General features: G+C 34.4%; 1 protein-coding gene across 3 annotated transcripts; it reads left to right on the top strand.

The window, feature by feature from the left end:
- Positions 1 to 1,054: 1,054 nt before the first annotated feature.
- Positions 1,055 to 16,714, top strand: Tsp26A (Tetraspanin 26A). 3 transcript variants are annotated; one of them, XM_069501154.1, is made up of 9 exons: positions 1,055 to 1,344; positions 2,153 to 2,273; positions 3,838 to 3,911; positions 4,905 to 4,979; positions 5,400 to 5,498; positions 6,795 to 6,974; positions 7,937 to 8,050; positions 9,040 to 9,156; positions 10,528 to 16,714. In XM_069501154.1, exons 1-9 carry the CDS (start codon positions 1,255 to 1,257, stop codon positions 10,594 to 10,596), a joined length of 939 nt encoding a protein of 312 aa, XP_069357255.1. In that variant the 5' UTR covers positions 1,055 to 1,254; the 3' UTR covers positions 10,597 to 16,714. The 3 variants fall into 3 exon arrangements, with proteins under 3 accessions (XP_069357255.1, XP_034828498.1, XP_069357254.1); XM_034972607.2 differs by lacking the exon at positions 7,937 to 8,050; XM_069501153.1 differs by lacking the exon at positions 9,040 to 9,156.
- Positions 16,715 to 17,203: the final 489 nt, after the last annotated feature.

Raw genomic sequence — 17,203 nt, 5'->3', positions numbered from 1 at the left:
CAGTCGTGGTGTATCTTAGCTGCAGTTAGCTTACATTCTGTAGAAGGACATAGGCTACTTTTTATCCCACGAGAGATCCCACGGGACTTTAAAAAAACCTTAATACACACGGACGTAATCGCGAGCATCTTCTAGTTATCCATATTATAAATGCGAAAGTGTGTCTGTCTGTCTGTCTGCTAGCTTTGCACGGCTCAACCATTCAACTGATTTTGACGAACTTTGGTACAGAGATAGCTTGTATCCCGGGGAAGGACATAGGCTATTTTTTATCCCGGAACATCAAAGAGTTCCCACGGGATTTTTTAAAACTAAATCCACGCGGATGAATTCACCTGCATCCTCTAGTTTATAATGAAAAATCTGTTGGTATTATTTGACATACATTAATTCGAAATTAATTTAAAAGAGGAATCGATTTTCCATGGATATAATGTCGATTCGTTAACCGGTAATTATTATCGCTGCCGCCATCCCTTATGCGATCGTCATAATAATTTTCATTTTTTCAGTTGGTAGCACGGACATTCCAGTTAAGTTGGTACCTACTTGGTAGCGCCAGTGTTTCCATGTACACGGTAATTACCGTAGATGCACCGTAATTCAGCCCTAATCTACCGTCACGGTAATATGGCCATTACCTTGACCGTGTCACCGTAATACAAAATCACGTTAAAAATTCATAATATACTGCGTAATACGAGTACGAATCTCAGTCACCTAAGCATATTTCGTAATGGCAACATTTCTCTTGCTTTCGGTTTAAGCATCAAATCTCAGCAATCTATTTTCGTCCTTATTCAAGCAATTAGGAAGGAGTAAAATGTAAAACTAATGAGATTTAACAAAATATTAATATGAATAAATCCGTATATGAAAAAGATATTGCTATGCTAGGAGAGTCAGATTCAGAATAATATTAATAGCTGACACGGTAATTTACACGGTATTCTTTTAGCTAATCCACCGTAATTTAATCTATAAACACCGTAATTTTAACCCTTGAACACGGTAATTCTCGATTTACATATGGAAACACTGGGTAGCGCTCTTGTTGGCCTTTGGGCTTTGGCCTACTTGTCAAATTTTCATTCATTTCATTGTTCGATTGTTCTATTTTGTTGTCTGAAGTTCTAAATTTAAATAAAACAAATGTAGTGCGAAGTTAAGTTATTAAATTGATTTGTTTTGTCTATTATACTGTTAACCGTTATTTATATATTTTGGATATGCGTTACATAGTTACTCGTAAAAATGCCTAGCATAAGAAAATATCGACGTGACACGACCGAAGTGAGCTGTTGTTTAAAATATGTGATTTTTGGTGTTAATGTATTATTTTGGGTAAGTAAATGCATCTCTATTAAACAAGCAATGTTAATTCATAACTTATTGTACCCTTCGCGTTATCAAAATCCCGATTTATTGTTTCTTAGTTATCATTTGAAGCTATTTCAAGGCTGCGTTCATCAAATGGAATAAATGTTTTTTTTATTTGCCTAAAGAGCGTTGTTTACAGTAGGAATTAGTCAAACAAGAAGTTGGGGTTATCTTAAAGAATGTCAATAAAATAACATTTGAGACTTACAAATTGGCACCTACCCCTTTCCAAATTCTTTTCAATCTGTATACTAATTTAAAGAAGTAAAGTTGCGAAGTTAGTCTGTGAGTTTGTATATAGGAAGTAATTTCTGAAACTAATCATCCAATTCGCAAAATTCTGTCACCGATAATTAATTAACTGGTAGATCACATGAACAAAAGTTATTAAAAATTAAAGTTAGCAAGCTAGTTATTTTTACTTTTAAATAATGTCCTTTATTCTACAAAGTCAACACAAAGTGCTAAGTATCAAATGGCCACTTTCATCTGTCATGAATCGGCTAAGTAGGTAAGTATTTCTTAAATAGTTAAATAACATTTGTTGCCAGTGCTACCTACTTAATTTTGACTACAAGTGCTATAAGTCGATTATAGTCCAAGTCAAATCATTCAAAGTAGGTACCATTGTGAACTTTTTGATTGTCAATCGTTGAATTTGTAAGATAATGATGTAATGGTGATAATTATTTGTGTAAACTTAAAGCTATGAGGGCTATACCTCAGATATGAATCTACAAGACAAAAGGTAAATGTATGGTTGTATTTACAGTTCCTTGGCCTCATTGTTCTGGCTGTTGGTGTGTGGGCTTGGACTGAAAAGGACACATTCAATAATCTGTCACGCTTGACTAATATTGCTTTGGATCCAGCGTTCATCTTGATATGTGTTGGTAAGTGCCACATTATCTGTACTAATATAAGTTTGTAAGTATGTTTGTAGGGGGTAATCTCTGAAACTACTGAACCGATTTTGTAAATTATTTCACCAGTAGGAAGAAACATTATTCCTGAGCTATATTTTATTTTCAAAAATATTAGAGATTCCTACGAAAATTGAATTAAGCTACCGGTGCAAAGCTGGGACAGGTCTCTATACTTCATACTCTTTTAAAGTCTCTTATCTTACTTTTTGTTCTATTTTGCATGGTCAAAACACTTTATATCTCTCGATATCCTTAAATCCGTAGTAGATTCTATTTTTTAATGTCTTAAATATTTATTGAGTTTAATTAACTTTTAACATTTAAGTAGGTAACTATAATATTGTCGCTGATTCTGTTGTAGGTACACCATTCTATAAACTAAAGTAAATTGCAATACCTAAATCTATTGCTATCCTTTTCGGCAGGGAGCATTATGAAAGAGATAACAATAAGACCTGTCATTTTAGTATAGTTTAGAGATTGTGTACAATATAATCAGCCACATTGTATTCCTATCAGTTTTGTCCTTGGAATCGTTTTTTAAACAATAGGTGTTAATTTGACTAATCTGTTTAAAAATATAACAAAGACAATTAAAAGAATGGCCTCCTTATATTAGTACCAATCAGGCCATTGTCAAAATTAACATAATGTTATATTTACCTACCAGGCATGGATTTACCAAAATTTCATATGTGAATCATTATGATCTCATTGACCTTAGTGGCATCCGTTAATTACGATTAGTTATCATTTTAAGCTTTCTTACTTCCTATTGTGTAATATTATTTGTATACTTTTTGCACTAGTTATTATTGTGCTAGACTTATCTATTCCTCCAAGGGTGCTAGTGTGAGATTAACACTAGAGTCTATGAAATGGTTCAATTATATTTTTCTACATAATATGTTCCCTGATTATGCCGGTTTTTTTTTAAATTTGCATGGTCTAGACTCTAGATATTCCAATGTCACTTTTTAACACATCATTATTAACTAACTCACTTTCTTGTCGGTTTGTTTGTCTGTTCAGTACAAATTTTGTAATCGATTTTTTACATAAAATCTTATTCGCTTGACGATACTTAAACTTGCACTTGTAAAATTCCATTCTATTAAGTGAAATTGCATCAATTGCCAAATTATTAAATAAAAAACAATTAAACTAAGTACACGATGTAACCAGAACGCTGGCAAAAACGAAGAAAGGTGGTAGTAGGTACTGATGATTACTGATTTGATACCACAAAAAAAAACGCGAAAAAAATGTAAAAAAATCATAAAATTTTGTAAAAGTCTACGATATATTGCAAACAAAACATCTGACTGACGCTAGAGGTCAACGAACGTTGCGTAAGCAAAATGAGGCAAATGGTTATTGGTATTGGTTTGTGTTTCAGTAGCATAACAATAACGCAAAATTTTTGCTAATGTTCTGGTTACACCCTGTATTATTTGAACGTGTTAAATAAAGTTGAATACAATGTCAAGGTTTATGTAATAATGATTGATTGGATATTGTTTGATTGCAGGCACTATAACATTTATAATTGGATTTACGGGATGTGTGGGTGCCTTGCGTGAGAACACGTGCCTGTTAGCTTGTGTGAGTATGTTTAATAAACAAACACTAATTCTTACTCGCCTATATTCAAATCTATATTTTGTCAGATACATTTTTACTTATGTATTTATCTGAAAACATTCCAACACACAATCATGTCAAAACTGAGATAATTTGAACATACTAATTGCTGCGCGTGATTAGGGATATTAACTATCCTGATTATATGCTGGATATTTCTTTTGCGATGCGTCATTATCATTTTACTGTATTCACTCAAGCTGTGATAGCCTAGTGGTTAGGACGTCCGCCTTCTAATCGGAGGTCGGGGGTTCGATCCCAGGCCCGAACCTCTAACTTTTCGGAGTTATGTGCGTTTTATTTAATTAAATATCACTTACTTTAACGGTGAAGGAAAACATCGTGAGGAAACCTGCATGCCTGAGAGTTCTCCATAATGTTCTCAAAGGTGTGTGAAGTCTACCAATCCGCACAAAACCCTTCTCACTCTGAGAGGAGACCCGTGCTCTGTAGTGAGCCGGCGATGGGTTGATCATGGTATTCACTCACCTGTAATCTGTTTGTTCATATTATCTCAATTTCGACATGATTGAGGGTCAAATTTTATTCATGCTAAAAGTAGTAGGTATAAATAGTTCCAGGATAAATGTCTAGGATGTAAGCTATCTTGTGATAACATGCGCTCATCTAGATTGGTTCAACTGTTGAGTCATGAAAAGCGATAGACAGACACTTTTGCTTGAATAATATTAGTATGAATCTCAAATTACTTAGACCCCGTCGCGCCAGAAAATAATGTACATCAGCCTTTAGAATGACATTTCGGCTTTGTAGAGCGTTGTCTGTCACTCATACCTATGTGACGTTTGGTCGGTCTCAACGACAGAGACAGTGCTCTACAAATCCACTATCTCCTTCTAAAGGTCGATGTACATTATTTTCTGCCGCGTACTGTATAGACTTGTTTGCTAATATACTATAATTTTTAATGAATAACGTAAATATTTGTTACAGTATGCAGTGTTCCTCGCACTACTTCTGTTGGCTGAGATGACAGCTGGGATATTGTTCTTTGTGTTTAAGGACTGGGTATGTTTGAATTGTATTTATTTTTTAATTGTATGTTTTGATGAGGGACATGTCGCTTAGTTGAGTTTGTTTGAGAGTCATTTTTCAAACACTTAACTGTCTTTACTAACTAACTAAACTAAACTTTTAAAAACTGTCGTTTATATAAATTAATTCAAAATTTCCACTCGAGTGAAGCTGTTCGGTGTTCAAAGCAAGGGTTCGCTAGCAGGGGCGTGCAGGTCATAGAGGCATAAATGCACTGCTTACCCCAGTTGTAATAGCTCAATGCATATTTTTCATTTTGACCTGCCAATGAACAGATTCCTAGCTAACTAATGCCTACCCTGGCTTCAAACCTGTGCACGCCACTATTCGCTAGTGTATTATATATAATATTATCTATCTATTTATCTATAATCCAGTCAATCATCTTTTTAGATAAAACACCAAGCTACGAGTGGATTCCAGTCGTTCATCACTCATTACAGAGAAGACCCCGACCAACAGAATTTGATTGATTGGATCCAAGAAGATTGGGTATGTTCCTATAACTCACATTTTTGCCCATCTTTGTTATTTTTTTCTGAACAATTAATTATAAGGGTAGAAATATACGCGTTCAAAAGTAGAATATATGTTCAAAAGTGTAATGTTTATTCAAACTAAAATATTCTATAGTTGAGCCACTTTGAACGTGTAAACTGAGTCAGAAATAATTTTTATCAGATCTCTCGCTCGCACTTACAGACCTTATGGAACTAAGTGTTGTGTGTAACAGTAAAAAAGAATTTGTCGATAGTTGATAACAGGTTATAAAGAGTGAGGAAGAGGTTAGCTACCGGCATCCCTACAGCTCAAAACACTGGACGGATCGGGCTGAAATTTAGAATGCAGATAGCTATTATGACGTAGGCGTCCGCTAAGAAAGGGTTTTTGAAAATTCAACCCCTAAGGGGGTGAAATAGGGGGTTGAAATTTGTGTAGTCCACGCCGACGAAGTCGCGGGCATAAAATAGTCTTTAATAATTATTCTTGTGACCTTGTTTCGGCTGAGGAACGTGTGCGCTTAGTAAATTTCACGTGATTTTAGTACGTCATTCATGATTAGTCACGTAATTTGTGATGGAAAAAATAATTTACATGGATTATTTTTTACAATCTGTTACTAAATTGATAAGAATAGTTTTCTCTTGTGTAAAATCGTTTAATACGTGTTCAACGTAAACTAAATACGATCCTCTCAATCTTTAATCGCACAAACACTGTATCTTTAAGTTATGAGTAGGTAATTGTAACACTGCTTTTTTGTGGGATATGGATGTTTATTAAAACTATACCCCTCATCGGTTTCTACGTGGTATCATCATCATCATCATCATCATCAACCAATAGACGTCCACTGCTGAACATAGGTCTCTTGTAGGGACTTCCACACGCCACGGTCTTGCGCCACCTGGATCCAGCGGCTCCCTGCGACTCGTCTGATGTCGTCCATCCACCTAGTGGGGGGTCTTCCAACGTTGCGTCTTCCAGTGCGAGGTCGCCATTCCATCACCTTAAGACCCCAATGTCTATCGGTTGTACGAACTATGTGCCCTGCCCATTGCCACTTCAGCTTCGCAACCCGTTGAGCTATGTCGGTTACTCTTGTTCTTCTACGGATCTCCTCATTTCTGATTTGATCACGCGGTACGCGCTACGCGGTATCGTGCCGGCTAAATCGCTTGGCGGCACTGCTTTGCCGGTAGTATCTGGTATATATTCCGGCTTGGCCACGTGACCAAGTGGACCCGGTGGCCTACTTAAGCTAAATCAAAACCTCATGTTTCTCAGCTCCAATGCTGCGGCGTAGAAGGGCCGAGAGACTGGGATCGGAACGCTTACTTCAATTGCTCGAGCGGTGCAGTCGGCTCGCGAGAAGCCTGCGGAGTGCCCTTCAGCTGCTGTCGCAACAAACCGCAGGATATTATCCGCAATAAGCAGTGCGGATATGACGTCAGGAAACCCACTTATGTGAGTACACGCTTATCTAATAATTTCTAGATGTAATACCAACCGTTAAGCGGCGCCGTCGGCTCGCGAGAAGCCTTTGGAGTACCCTTCAGCTGCTGTCGTAGGATATTATCCGGACCAAGCAGTGCGGATATGACGTCAGGAAACCCACTTACGTGAGTGACGGACTTATCTAATACATCTGCTACGTTTATTCTTCCAGCATCAGGAGGGAGAAGAACATTTACCTCTAGCATAGAACATTGACAAGAATTAACGTCGAAATGAAGTGAATTCCTCATTTTCTTTTGTCTAAGATGCTACTGAAAGTTGAACTGTTTGATTTATTATGATAGTACGGATATGATCTCACGAAACCCATTTATGTGATGGCAATCACATAAGTGTGGGTTTCCTTATCTAATAATTTCTAGAATCATCAGGACATTGACGTCGAGAGGAGGTGAATTCTTCATTTTCTTTTGTCTAAGATCTTGGGCCACTGAACGTTTAAACATCAATTATAATTATGATAATGCGGTTATGACGTCAGGGAAAAAGGTTGTGTACTTAGTTATTGAGTACATTCCAAAACAATATTATGATGCTGAATAATGTAAACTGATTTTTCTGATGTGGAACAGTTTGTTGTTGGTAATCAAATCATTCATTGAGTTAACAAAGAAAACTATTGAATTCTGTATAATTCAAGCTCAGTAGGTCGATTGCGAAAGTTGTGATGATCATTATTGTTACAATCTGAATGGTTGTGATTGGTTAATTTTTGTTGATATTCTTCATGCGTACATTTCCCAATAGTCAAGAAAGAATGTCAGCCAATCAGAGATCATTTTAACGCAATCGAATCCCTGGAATCATCAAAGATATTATCTCAACCCATCGCCGGCCCACTATTGCGCTAGTCAAATATATAAAACGTGAGGAGTTGGTTCAAGTTGTCAAAGTTTCTTATATAAATATAGCAAGGCAGCGAGCGTGTGATCCATGAGCGTGGTTGCTTGGCTGCGGGTGAAGACTGGCTGCAGCGCAACTTCGCGCCCGTCGCGGCCTTGGTGCTAGCCCCGCTTGCACTGAAGGTTCACACGGACTCATTATAGTCACGGGTCTCTTGGGCTCCTAGTACCTGCCATGTTATGTGCACGGCTTCATGTGTCCGTAGTTTAGTTAAGTCGTGGTTCACTTGCTGTTGTGCTTTAAACTGGAGGCTCTTTAAGAGCCTGAGCGATCGCTTCTTTAGGGCTGGCGCATACCTGGGACAAAACCTAGATAAAACTATAAAATAATACCTAGATAAGACTATAAAATATATTTTATGAAACGGTTGCATAATAAGGGGTATTAAAACACAAGTGTGGTTTTTAATAGATTACACGAGCGTTTTAATACAAAATTATGTAAAGTTTCATACACTACTTTATCTAAACTCATATCTTTAAATCTAAACCATAAAAATCTTGGTAACATATTTTGTCATAACACATAAGCTTTTCTTAATAAATATTGCAAGAAAAAAGATTGGAGTAAAATTATTCACAGTATTTAACAAAAAAAATTATGACCAACAAAAATAGTTAATTAGTTATTAAATGTTACACTAAAATAATTAATTATGATGTGAGGCGACAAAATTCAGCAGTCCACCGCACATGCGCGTGCTGTGCTTGACGATGTAAATCATAGACAAAATAGCCATAGACAATACCGTCTCGTAAACAGGTAAGGGTGACGCGCAGATTTCCCGCCATGGCTAGAAAGCCCAGAATCCAGAGTCGTAACCCAGGTCGAACTACTATACTGAAAAAATAAATATTTTAAAGCATTATTTTTCAATAATTTCCAAACAAAACAGTGCTTTAATGATTTTGTAAAATATTAAAGATGTACGTAAATAAAGTATGCTATGTGACACATTTTGAATTTTGATTTCATAATCAGGATTTTAAGATATGAGAGTAGATGAATAGTTTTTTAATACACGTTCCATTTATTTTATTACCTTTTAAGTTAAAACTAGATTTCGCTGTGCTTATTCAGTTATTTATGTTTAGTTCTCTTTTTGTTTTAGAGTTTTGACATAGCTAAGATAATATATGACAAGGGTTGCCTAGAAGCCGCCGAGGAGTGGTTCGACCGCAATCTGTTGATTGTTGCCACGTCCGCAGTTTGTACCGCTTTTGCACAAGTAAGTTTGTATTTTGTAGGTGCACTTTATTCGTAGTTGAGCTGGCTAACAAAACGGTGTAGTTACAGGAAATTAATATAAATACAGGGGGAGCAAAAAATTTTATGAAAGTATAATTAGTGCATACATTTTGAGAATGCACTGGCCATATTTGCTCTACATGTCAACTGTCACGTCAAAAGTACGATTTTAGTCCTTCTTCTTTTCTTCTCCATGGCTCTTAATCTACTGAACCAACGGATGAACCCTCATAATAAGGACTATTAGAAGTAGCCCTATTGTGACACTGTTAGAGCGAGATAGCTAAATGCATTTAAGCTCTTGTTAGAAAGTGACAAAATGATTATGTTTTGTCCTTATCACCGGGGCCACTTTTTTTTGTTTGTCAAAATGTATTTGTACGTGAGTATTTCACAAATAACGTGAAGTGTAGAAGGAATGACATTTCACAAGGAAGAAAATCTGCTTAAGCGAGAGGGACGGAGGGGGTCATGCTAGTTGCAAATCTGGACATATCTGTGGGTGAACCGTACTTTTGACATGGCAATTGACACATAGAACAAATATGGCGAGTGTGTTCGAGAATGTATGGGCCTGGGGCCAGATCTTGTACAGTATACTGAAAAATAGCTAAGAAGAAGAAGAAGAAGAAAAACGTTTATTTTTATAATATAATACTTTAAAATAGCGTTACAAAATACAATTTTCTTTGTGATGGGTTTGTTTGCCGGTACAAAAACAAGAATTTACGCATGTGAATTTCAACACAGAACAAAATCCATGATGATGTCACTTTAGACTAAATTTTAACACAATTTTAGGCAGTTTTGCTTGGAAATGAGTTCAGATTTGTATTCAGGGGGCCAAACATGCCCAGATTCAAAATAATGATAATGATCATAAGTGTAATTACACCGTTTTATTCGCCAGCTTCTCAGTTAAGTGTCTAGCTAGCGATTGTTTTTTTATAATTTTGATTCATCTATATAAAAAGCTTTTATTGGCTTTAGAGCTTACTACATATATTCATAGCATTAAGTTCACGTAAAACAGTCGTAGAAGTTTTCTATTTACCGTCTTCTTATGTTTCACGCAAATAAAAAACATTATTTAGCGTGGAACAAACAATTTGATTAAATTTAAGTGTTCAGCGTCAATAATTTAATAATAAGTGTTTAGATTCTTGTATCGATTTACATAGATACTGATGGAATAAATTTCCTTTCAAATCAATCTTTAAAGTCAATCAATCGAGTTTGTTGGAAATAGTTAGGATCAATGTCAAATACATAGTTCCACAGATTACCTAATATGAAACAAATATGTTACACGACAGCAGGCACTGCTAAAATAAATGTTTAATTTGGTCAGATTCTCGGGATATGCTTCGCTCAGAACCTGCGAGCTGACATCTTCGCTCAGAAGGCGAAGTGGCACTGACAATCAGCCTCTCCTGCGGCGGTGTGATGCCCCTCCACTCGCGACCCCCCGACGCTCCCCACTACCGCCCCCGCCTGCTGACCAATCAGTAAGACTTGTTTAATGACAACACAGACGTATAAATTATACGTGTGATACGCAAATATAGATATGTAAATTGTACGTTCATTGAGCGTACAGTACCCGGCAGGAAATATTGTACATCGACCTTTAGAAAGAGATTTCGGCCTCGTAGAGCGTTGTCTCTGTCACTCATACTTATGTGACGTTTTGTCGCTCCACTATCTCTTTCTAAAGGTCGATGTACAATATTTCCTGCCGGATACTGTAGCTATAGCCCGCACTGCGAAATATGACCGCGCGATTTTATACAAGACTGGCTTTTGCTCGCAATTTCATGTGAGTGCTATATTTTATAGCCTATTATAGCACTCATGAATAGTTAAACTATCTATTAGTTTAAAAAAAACTGCAGATATAACATATCTAGCATCTGTTGCCTGCTGCATAATATAATTTGATTACCTTTAATTAACAGTTAATAGGCGTCTTCTAGGCAAACCAGGCCGGTAAGGCGTTTCAAAATGGAACCTAGTGTAAGTTCCTATCTGAGTTCGATCATCAAGCCTTGCATATAAGAAGCAGCCATAGTTTAAACTTGAGAAATTAATTATTAAAGATCTCTACGCTAAAAGCTATTTTGCTTGAAAGTGATAATGCTAAAATTACTTGAATAACGCGCATAATATCTCGTTGTGCAGGCACGTATAAACGTAATTCAGTTACATACTAAGTTTCCCTTGCGAGTATTTATAAAACATCCGATTTCTTATGCGTGGAAGATTTTATTGAATGCATTTTATTTTTATCGCAAAAAAACGGATATAAATATGATTATAAATAATAATCGGACCTTTTGTACTTAATTATTCTTAAAAAATTGATTAAATCAAGCTGCCTTTAAAACTGCCGTAAATATAAATAATATCAAACATAAAAATAACAGAATCTCAACTAGCAGTAATTTGTTCTAAATATTTGTTGTATATTGGTCTCAATCGTCGTCCATATCAATAAAAGTTTGCGTCGTGTATAGAGCGATGCATGCTGCAGAAATATTCCTGAAGCTTATAAGAACCTTTTTCTATGAAACAACGTTCACACTGACGAAAATCTGATCAAACACAATACGACGTACAGTACGCGGCCGAAAGTAATGTACATCGGCTTTTAGAATGACATTTCGTATTTGTAGAGCTTTGTCTCTGTCACTCGTATCTAAATGACGTTTTGTCGGTCTCAACGACAGGGACAACGCTCTACAAATCACTTTCGGCCGCGTACTGTACTACGCTAATTTTCATTGATGTGGATGGATACGGGCATAAAGAAAACTTCCACGCGTAATAAATTGTAAAATAGGTACTAGTATTAATATCTATCTGTATTCTCTCGTAATCTCAATCATCTTGCTATCCCTGTGGCTTCCATAAAATTAAAATCTGAAAATTCCTATTCTAAATTTTCTATTCGAAATTTCTTATGCCTTGGAGAATTCTTGAAATCCTAGTGTCTATTTAAAACGTGACTTTAAAACGCAATTGTTAGAATTATCCAATGTGTAAATAAAACGGTATGTGATGGACTTTAATAATGTAAATGTAATATATCTAAGTATTTTTTTAGTTTTGAACGATCTGAGGTTTTTTAAAGGACATAAAATATATTTATAGACATTCCTAGTTTCTACTTCATCTGATAAATTATATTTCTTATTCCTTCACAGTGCAAAATAAGTGTTGTCAATTGACTACAATTATTTAACCTTTGCTTTTTAAGCATGGTTGTCGTCACTCGCAAGACAAAAATACTAGTATTTTCCTGGTATTTTTAGTTCGTAAATAATAATAAACTAGTGATTCAAATATTGATTGTTTACTTGTTATATTTATATTATTGAAGTCCAATCACATCGCCGCGTGTGTTCAATTGATGTCCAAAAAGCCTTAAACGGGAGCTGTGAGATGAATTTAGTATTGGAATTAAAGTATTATAGATCTATATGTATATACAACAACTTGTTAAACTAGTTATAGCAATTACATTCGGGAATTAAAGAAACCAATTCGAACACTGTACAATAGTTACACCCAATGGTACAGAAATTGTAAGGAATTGACGCATCATACATATTACACAGTTACCTACCACATAAAACTTAGGTCAGAGTGACGCAAATTCCGCACGGTATCTTAATGCCCGCGGCACCGAAATCAGAACAGGTGTAGAAATGTTAAAGAAGCGTGATTGTTGCCGCGCTAAGCACGATGGGTAGTGACCCATCATAGCGCGTCATTGTAAAAGTAGACTTATTTGCATAGCATTATATTTTATTTACGTTACTTGTGGACGATAAAGTGAATTATTTTCGTACATATTTGTATGGAGGATTTGCTCAAAATCGGTGACACGTGGTCCCTGTATTAAAAACAAAGAGATACCATTCCTATTACTTAGCCTATTTAGAGATCTGTATGTGAATACTCGCATACGAAAGTAATTTTCGTGATTCTGCTAATTTACATCCCATATACCGCGCGGTATTCGACTCAATCTGTCTTAAGCTTTACCCTTCTCTAAAGTATTAAATCTGTCTCAAATAATGATAAAAAATATAAGTGAAATAATAATACATAAAACTCTGTAACCACCAGTTTTGTGGAATACTTGTATTCTAAATTAATTGTTTTATTAAATGGCGGAAATTTTATATTGTAAGAGCGTTGTTAAATAGGGTCGTGTAAAAAGCTGCAGGAGAATAATGGCTGACAATATTCTAGGTTTAGACTTAACGTATTATAATATGTATAATGTATTTATCTACTTATACCTATTACCTAAACCTAAAACTCACTGCCCGAAGGCGAAGAATATAAACGAGTGTTTCATTTCCGTATACTCGTGCGGGTACGGTTGAAATAAATCTTTAATAACGCCAATTCTACTAACTCAAAAAGTAGTAGTCGGCATACTTTTTACAATGTTCTTTACGGAAAAATATGGCATTACTTTTAGAATTTAGGATTTGTATTCAATCGAATAATTAACACCAATTTGAATGGGCTTAAACGTAAGTACGTAGGCATTTTTTAAATGTAATATGTATACACTTTGTGACTATAGAAATGATAACGTATAAAGTTCCGTCCTATGAAATCTCGAACAGTGAGTTTTGGAAGCTTTTTTGTCGCTTTATTATGAAAAGCATTGTAATTTGTACGTCGCTATAATTTATCGTCGTCCAGTACAGTCGACTCGTTCGATGTACGTCCAATGTTACACTTATGTTAGAATTTCTACAAATCACGGTTTTATGCCGATGTCCTTTCGGTTATCAAAAAATAGCATTTAGGTATATTTAGTTCCATTTATTTACAAAATTACAGCGACATAACATTAAAAAATTATAGTGACGATAGTATTAAATAATATTTTAGTGATAAGGTAATACTCAATTAGTAATTATATCTTTTATTATAATATTATATTTGAAAGGTAGCTATCACAAATTTATGTTGAATAATAATAAAAATATCGGATGATCTGTTAATGTTTTCGCACAAATACTTTTAATTGAGATTCGTTGAAATTATATTTATGGCTAAATTTTTAATGTATTTAGTATAATATACCACTTATGCTTTTTACCTTTAGAATAATTATTAATAATTAAGTATAATCATTCATCAAAATCATCAAATTCCTGACAAAATATGTTGACTTATTCTGGTTACTAAATTAAATTCTAATACTAGGTAGGTCAACAAAATCATCAAATTCCTGACAAAATATGTTGACTTATTCTGGTTACTAAATTAAATACTAATACTAGGTAGGTCAACAAAATCATCAAATTCCTGACAAAATATGTTGACTTATTCTGATTACTAAATTAAATACTAATACTAGTAAGGTCAACAAAATCATCAAATTCCTGACAAAATTTGTTGACTTATTCTGGTTACTAAATTAAATACTAATACTAGGTAGGTCAACTTCTTTAACTATAATTGTACTATTATTATATTAATTACAAGGTAATTTAATTAGTTATAGGCTAAACAGTCATATTTTTTTCAAACTAAGCTTTATTGAGTAAGTACATTATTTTGCATAAAAAGTACAGATTTCGGCAAATTACTTGAACACAAGTTAAGGTATGCGTAACAATATATGTTCACTTTCGGCCAAAAACAGAGTAGTATAATAATAAATATGTTCACACATCACCACATTTGCCTTACATTCCTTTGCAAATTCCTTTGACGCTAGGACAATAATCTTTTAAATACTTAAATAATTGTTAGAAGTGACAATATCTTGATAACAAATTTTAATTTGATGCGATCTCTTTAGCATTACTAAAAACTTTAAAAGGGATGATATAGATTCAAAAAAGATCTGAGCAAAATGGTAATTTTGTGAAAAATAAGTAGATTTTTTTTGTTTCACGATTTGATTCTACATGGATTCTACATCCTGTAAACGGCTTCCTTTTTCAAAACTGACCAATCACAATCAATTACATTATGTTTACGTACGTGATAAAAATTTAGTTAAAGTAAAACGCTAGTAGGAGCGTTACTTCTTAGTGCTTGCGCACATAGACTGGATTCAATACACTAATGAAAAAAAAATTAATACAAAACCAACTGGAAAGTTATTTAAAAAAAAACTTTATTAGGACGAGTAAAGGTGCGCCTGAATTCGATGTATCTACGCGGGCTCTTTAATCCATTCCTCCGAAAACACACTGCCTTACATAACAGTATTTTAACGATTGTTAACTAAATAATTACTATTTCATTTTGTGCTTATGATAAGATTAGCTAAATGCTTTTGTATTATGAAGCGATAAAGCCTTATATTTTAAGTATTTACAATGTATTACAAATGTTGCAGCTATCTTGTAATGAAAGTAGCTATGGTAGTATTTGTACACAAAGTATTATTTCACTTTTTCTGTGTTCACTGTGGTTTTCATATAAATTTATTTCACGTCTCATCTTTTATATTTTTTTAGTTTTTGATAGAAGTGTTTACCTGTGAATCTCAGATAGAACTTTGATATAAAATATAGGAAAGACTTTTTTTTTACAAAACAAAACAATTGTTTAGACCTACTTTAGATATAACACGTACAAAGCAACAATGGCACAGATATTTCCAGATTTATGCAACTAGTGTTGCCCCCTCAGTCCCTCTCGCTCAAGCAGAGGTACTTACTTGTGAAATGTTATTCCGTCTATTTTACGTTCGCTTCGGCTATTGTAGCCTAGTATACTGCAACCCACCATTGCACAATAACTTCAAAAACAACAAAACGAATCAATTATTTATTTAAAATACTTGAGTCAACATAAACTCACTTCACGTTGTTTGCCAAAATCTCACGTACAAATACATTTTGGCAAACAAAAAAGTGGCCACGGTGATAAGGACAAAACATACTCATTTTGTCACGTTCTAATAAGAGCTTAAATGCATTTAGCTATCTCGCTCTAACAGTAAGTGTCACAATAGGGCTACTTCTAATGGTCCTTGTTCCGAGAACAATGGGAATGGGAACGCCATAATGCTCTATCTGTCAAACTCTTCAAATGACAGTTGACAGATTGAGCTAATATTATGGCGCTCCCATTACTACTTTGTACGTATAATATTATACTTTACAAAATAGTAGGTAATTTGATCTTTTTTTGTTAAGTCATTGAAATAAATGTTTTTTTACAGATTGTTGGTGAGTAGTTATAGATTTTTACTAGTTGATTTCATAAACATTGGCATCTTTTCAGGTTTTCTTGTAAAATTATGTATTGACCAATAATATTATAATTAATTAACTGTAGTAGTGTACCTAGAACTTAGTAAGTAAATATTTATTTAGGCTTCAAATGAAATATTAACGTACTCGGATTGAATATGCCATGTATTTAGGATGTAATGACAATACTTGTATCGTAGCTAGACTTGTATTTTACTAATTTGTAGGGAAATTATGCGAAATCACAAAAATAAACAATATTTTTTACTTAAATAAATTATTATTTGCAAAACATGTTTGTTTTTTCATCTGTTATACCTGAGATAATATATTAACAAGTACAGATCGCTCACTCTCTATTTAAAATTGTAACTAGTTCAAGACTAGATGGCGTTACTTGGTTCGTATGAAATATATTTTTATGGATTTGACGAAATATCATATTTTACTTGTCTGGTTCATCAAATTTATTTATATTTAGTAACAAAATACAAAATTTTCACAACATCACCATCGGAAAAAGCAAATTCTTAATTTTAATTATTGACTCATTGAACTTTACGATATTCATAGCAAGTTCTATCCTTTGCTTTGGAAAGCTGAAGTAGTATTACAAAATTCCAGTAGATGGCGTAACAAAATGACTTGTCACTTGAAAATAAAATTATTATGAATTGATGAATGAAATTTCAAAAAAGTCAAAAAGTCGTTGTAATTAGCTAGACTCAAACCTTGACCGCTGCGCCAAGACGTCATGTGCGTCAAAAAAAATTAAAATTTGAG

This window comes from Maniola hyperantus, chromosome 10, assembly GCF_902806685.2.
Source record: "Maniola hyperantus chromosome 10, iAphHyp1.2, whole genome shotgun sequence".
In the NCBI taxonomy this organism is placed as follows: Eukaryota; Metazoa; Arthropoda; class Insecta; order Lepidoptera; family Nymphalidae; genus Maniola; species Maniola hyperantus.
Note: the sequence above shows the minus strand (reverse complement) of the source record. Positions and strands in the feature narration are given on the sequence as shown.

Bases quoted from the DNA above. Each gene is read 5' to 3' on its own strand.
- Tsp26A (XM_069501154.1), top strand. From the start codon at position 1,255: ATGCCTAGCATAAGAAAATATCGACGTGACACGACCGAAGTGAGCTGT. The intron at 1,345-2,152 runs GTAAGTAAATGC...TTGTATTTACAG, and splicing joins GTGTTAATGTATTATTTTGG to TTCCTTGGCCTCATTGTTCT. The intron at 4,980-5,399 runs GTATGTTTGAAT...TCATCTTTTTAG, and splicing joins TCTTTGTGTTTAAGGACTGG to ATAAAACACCAAGCTACGAG.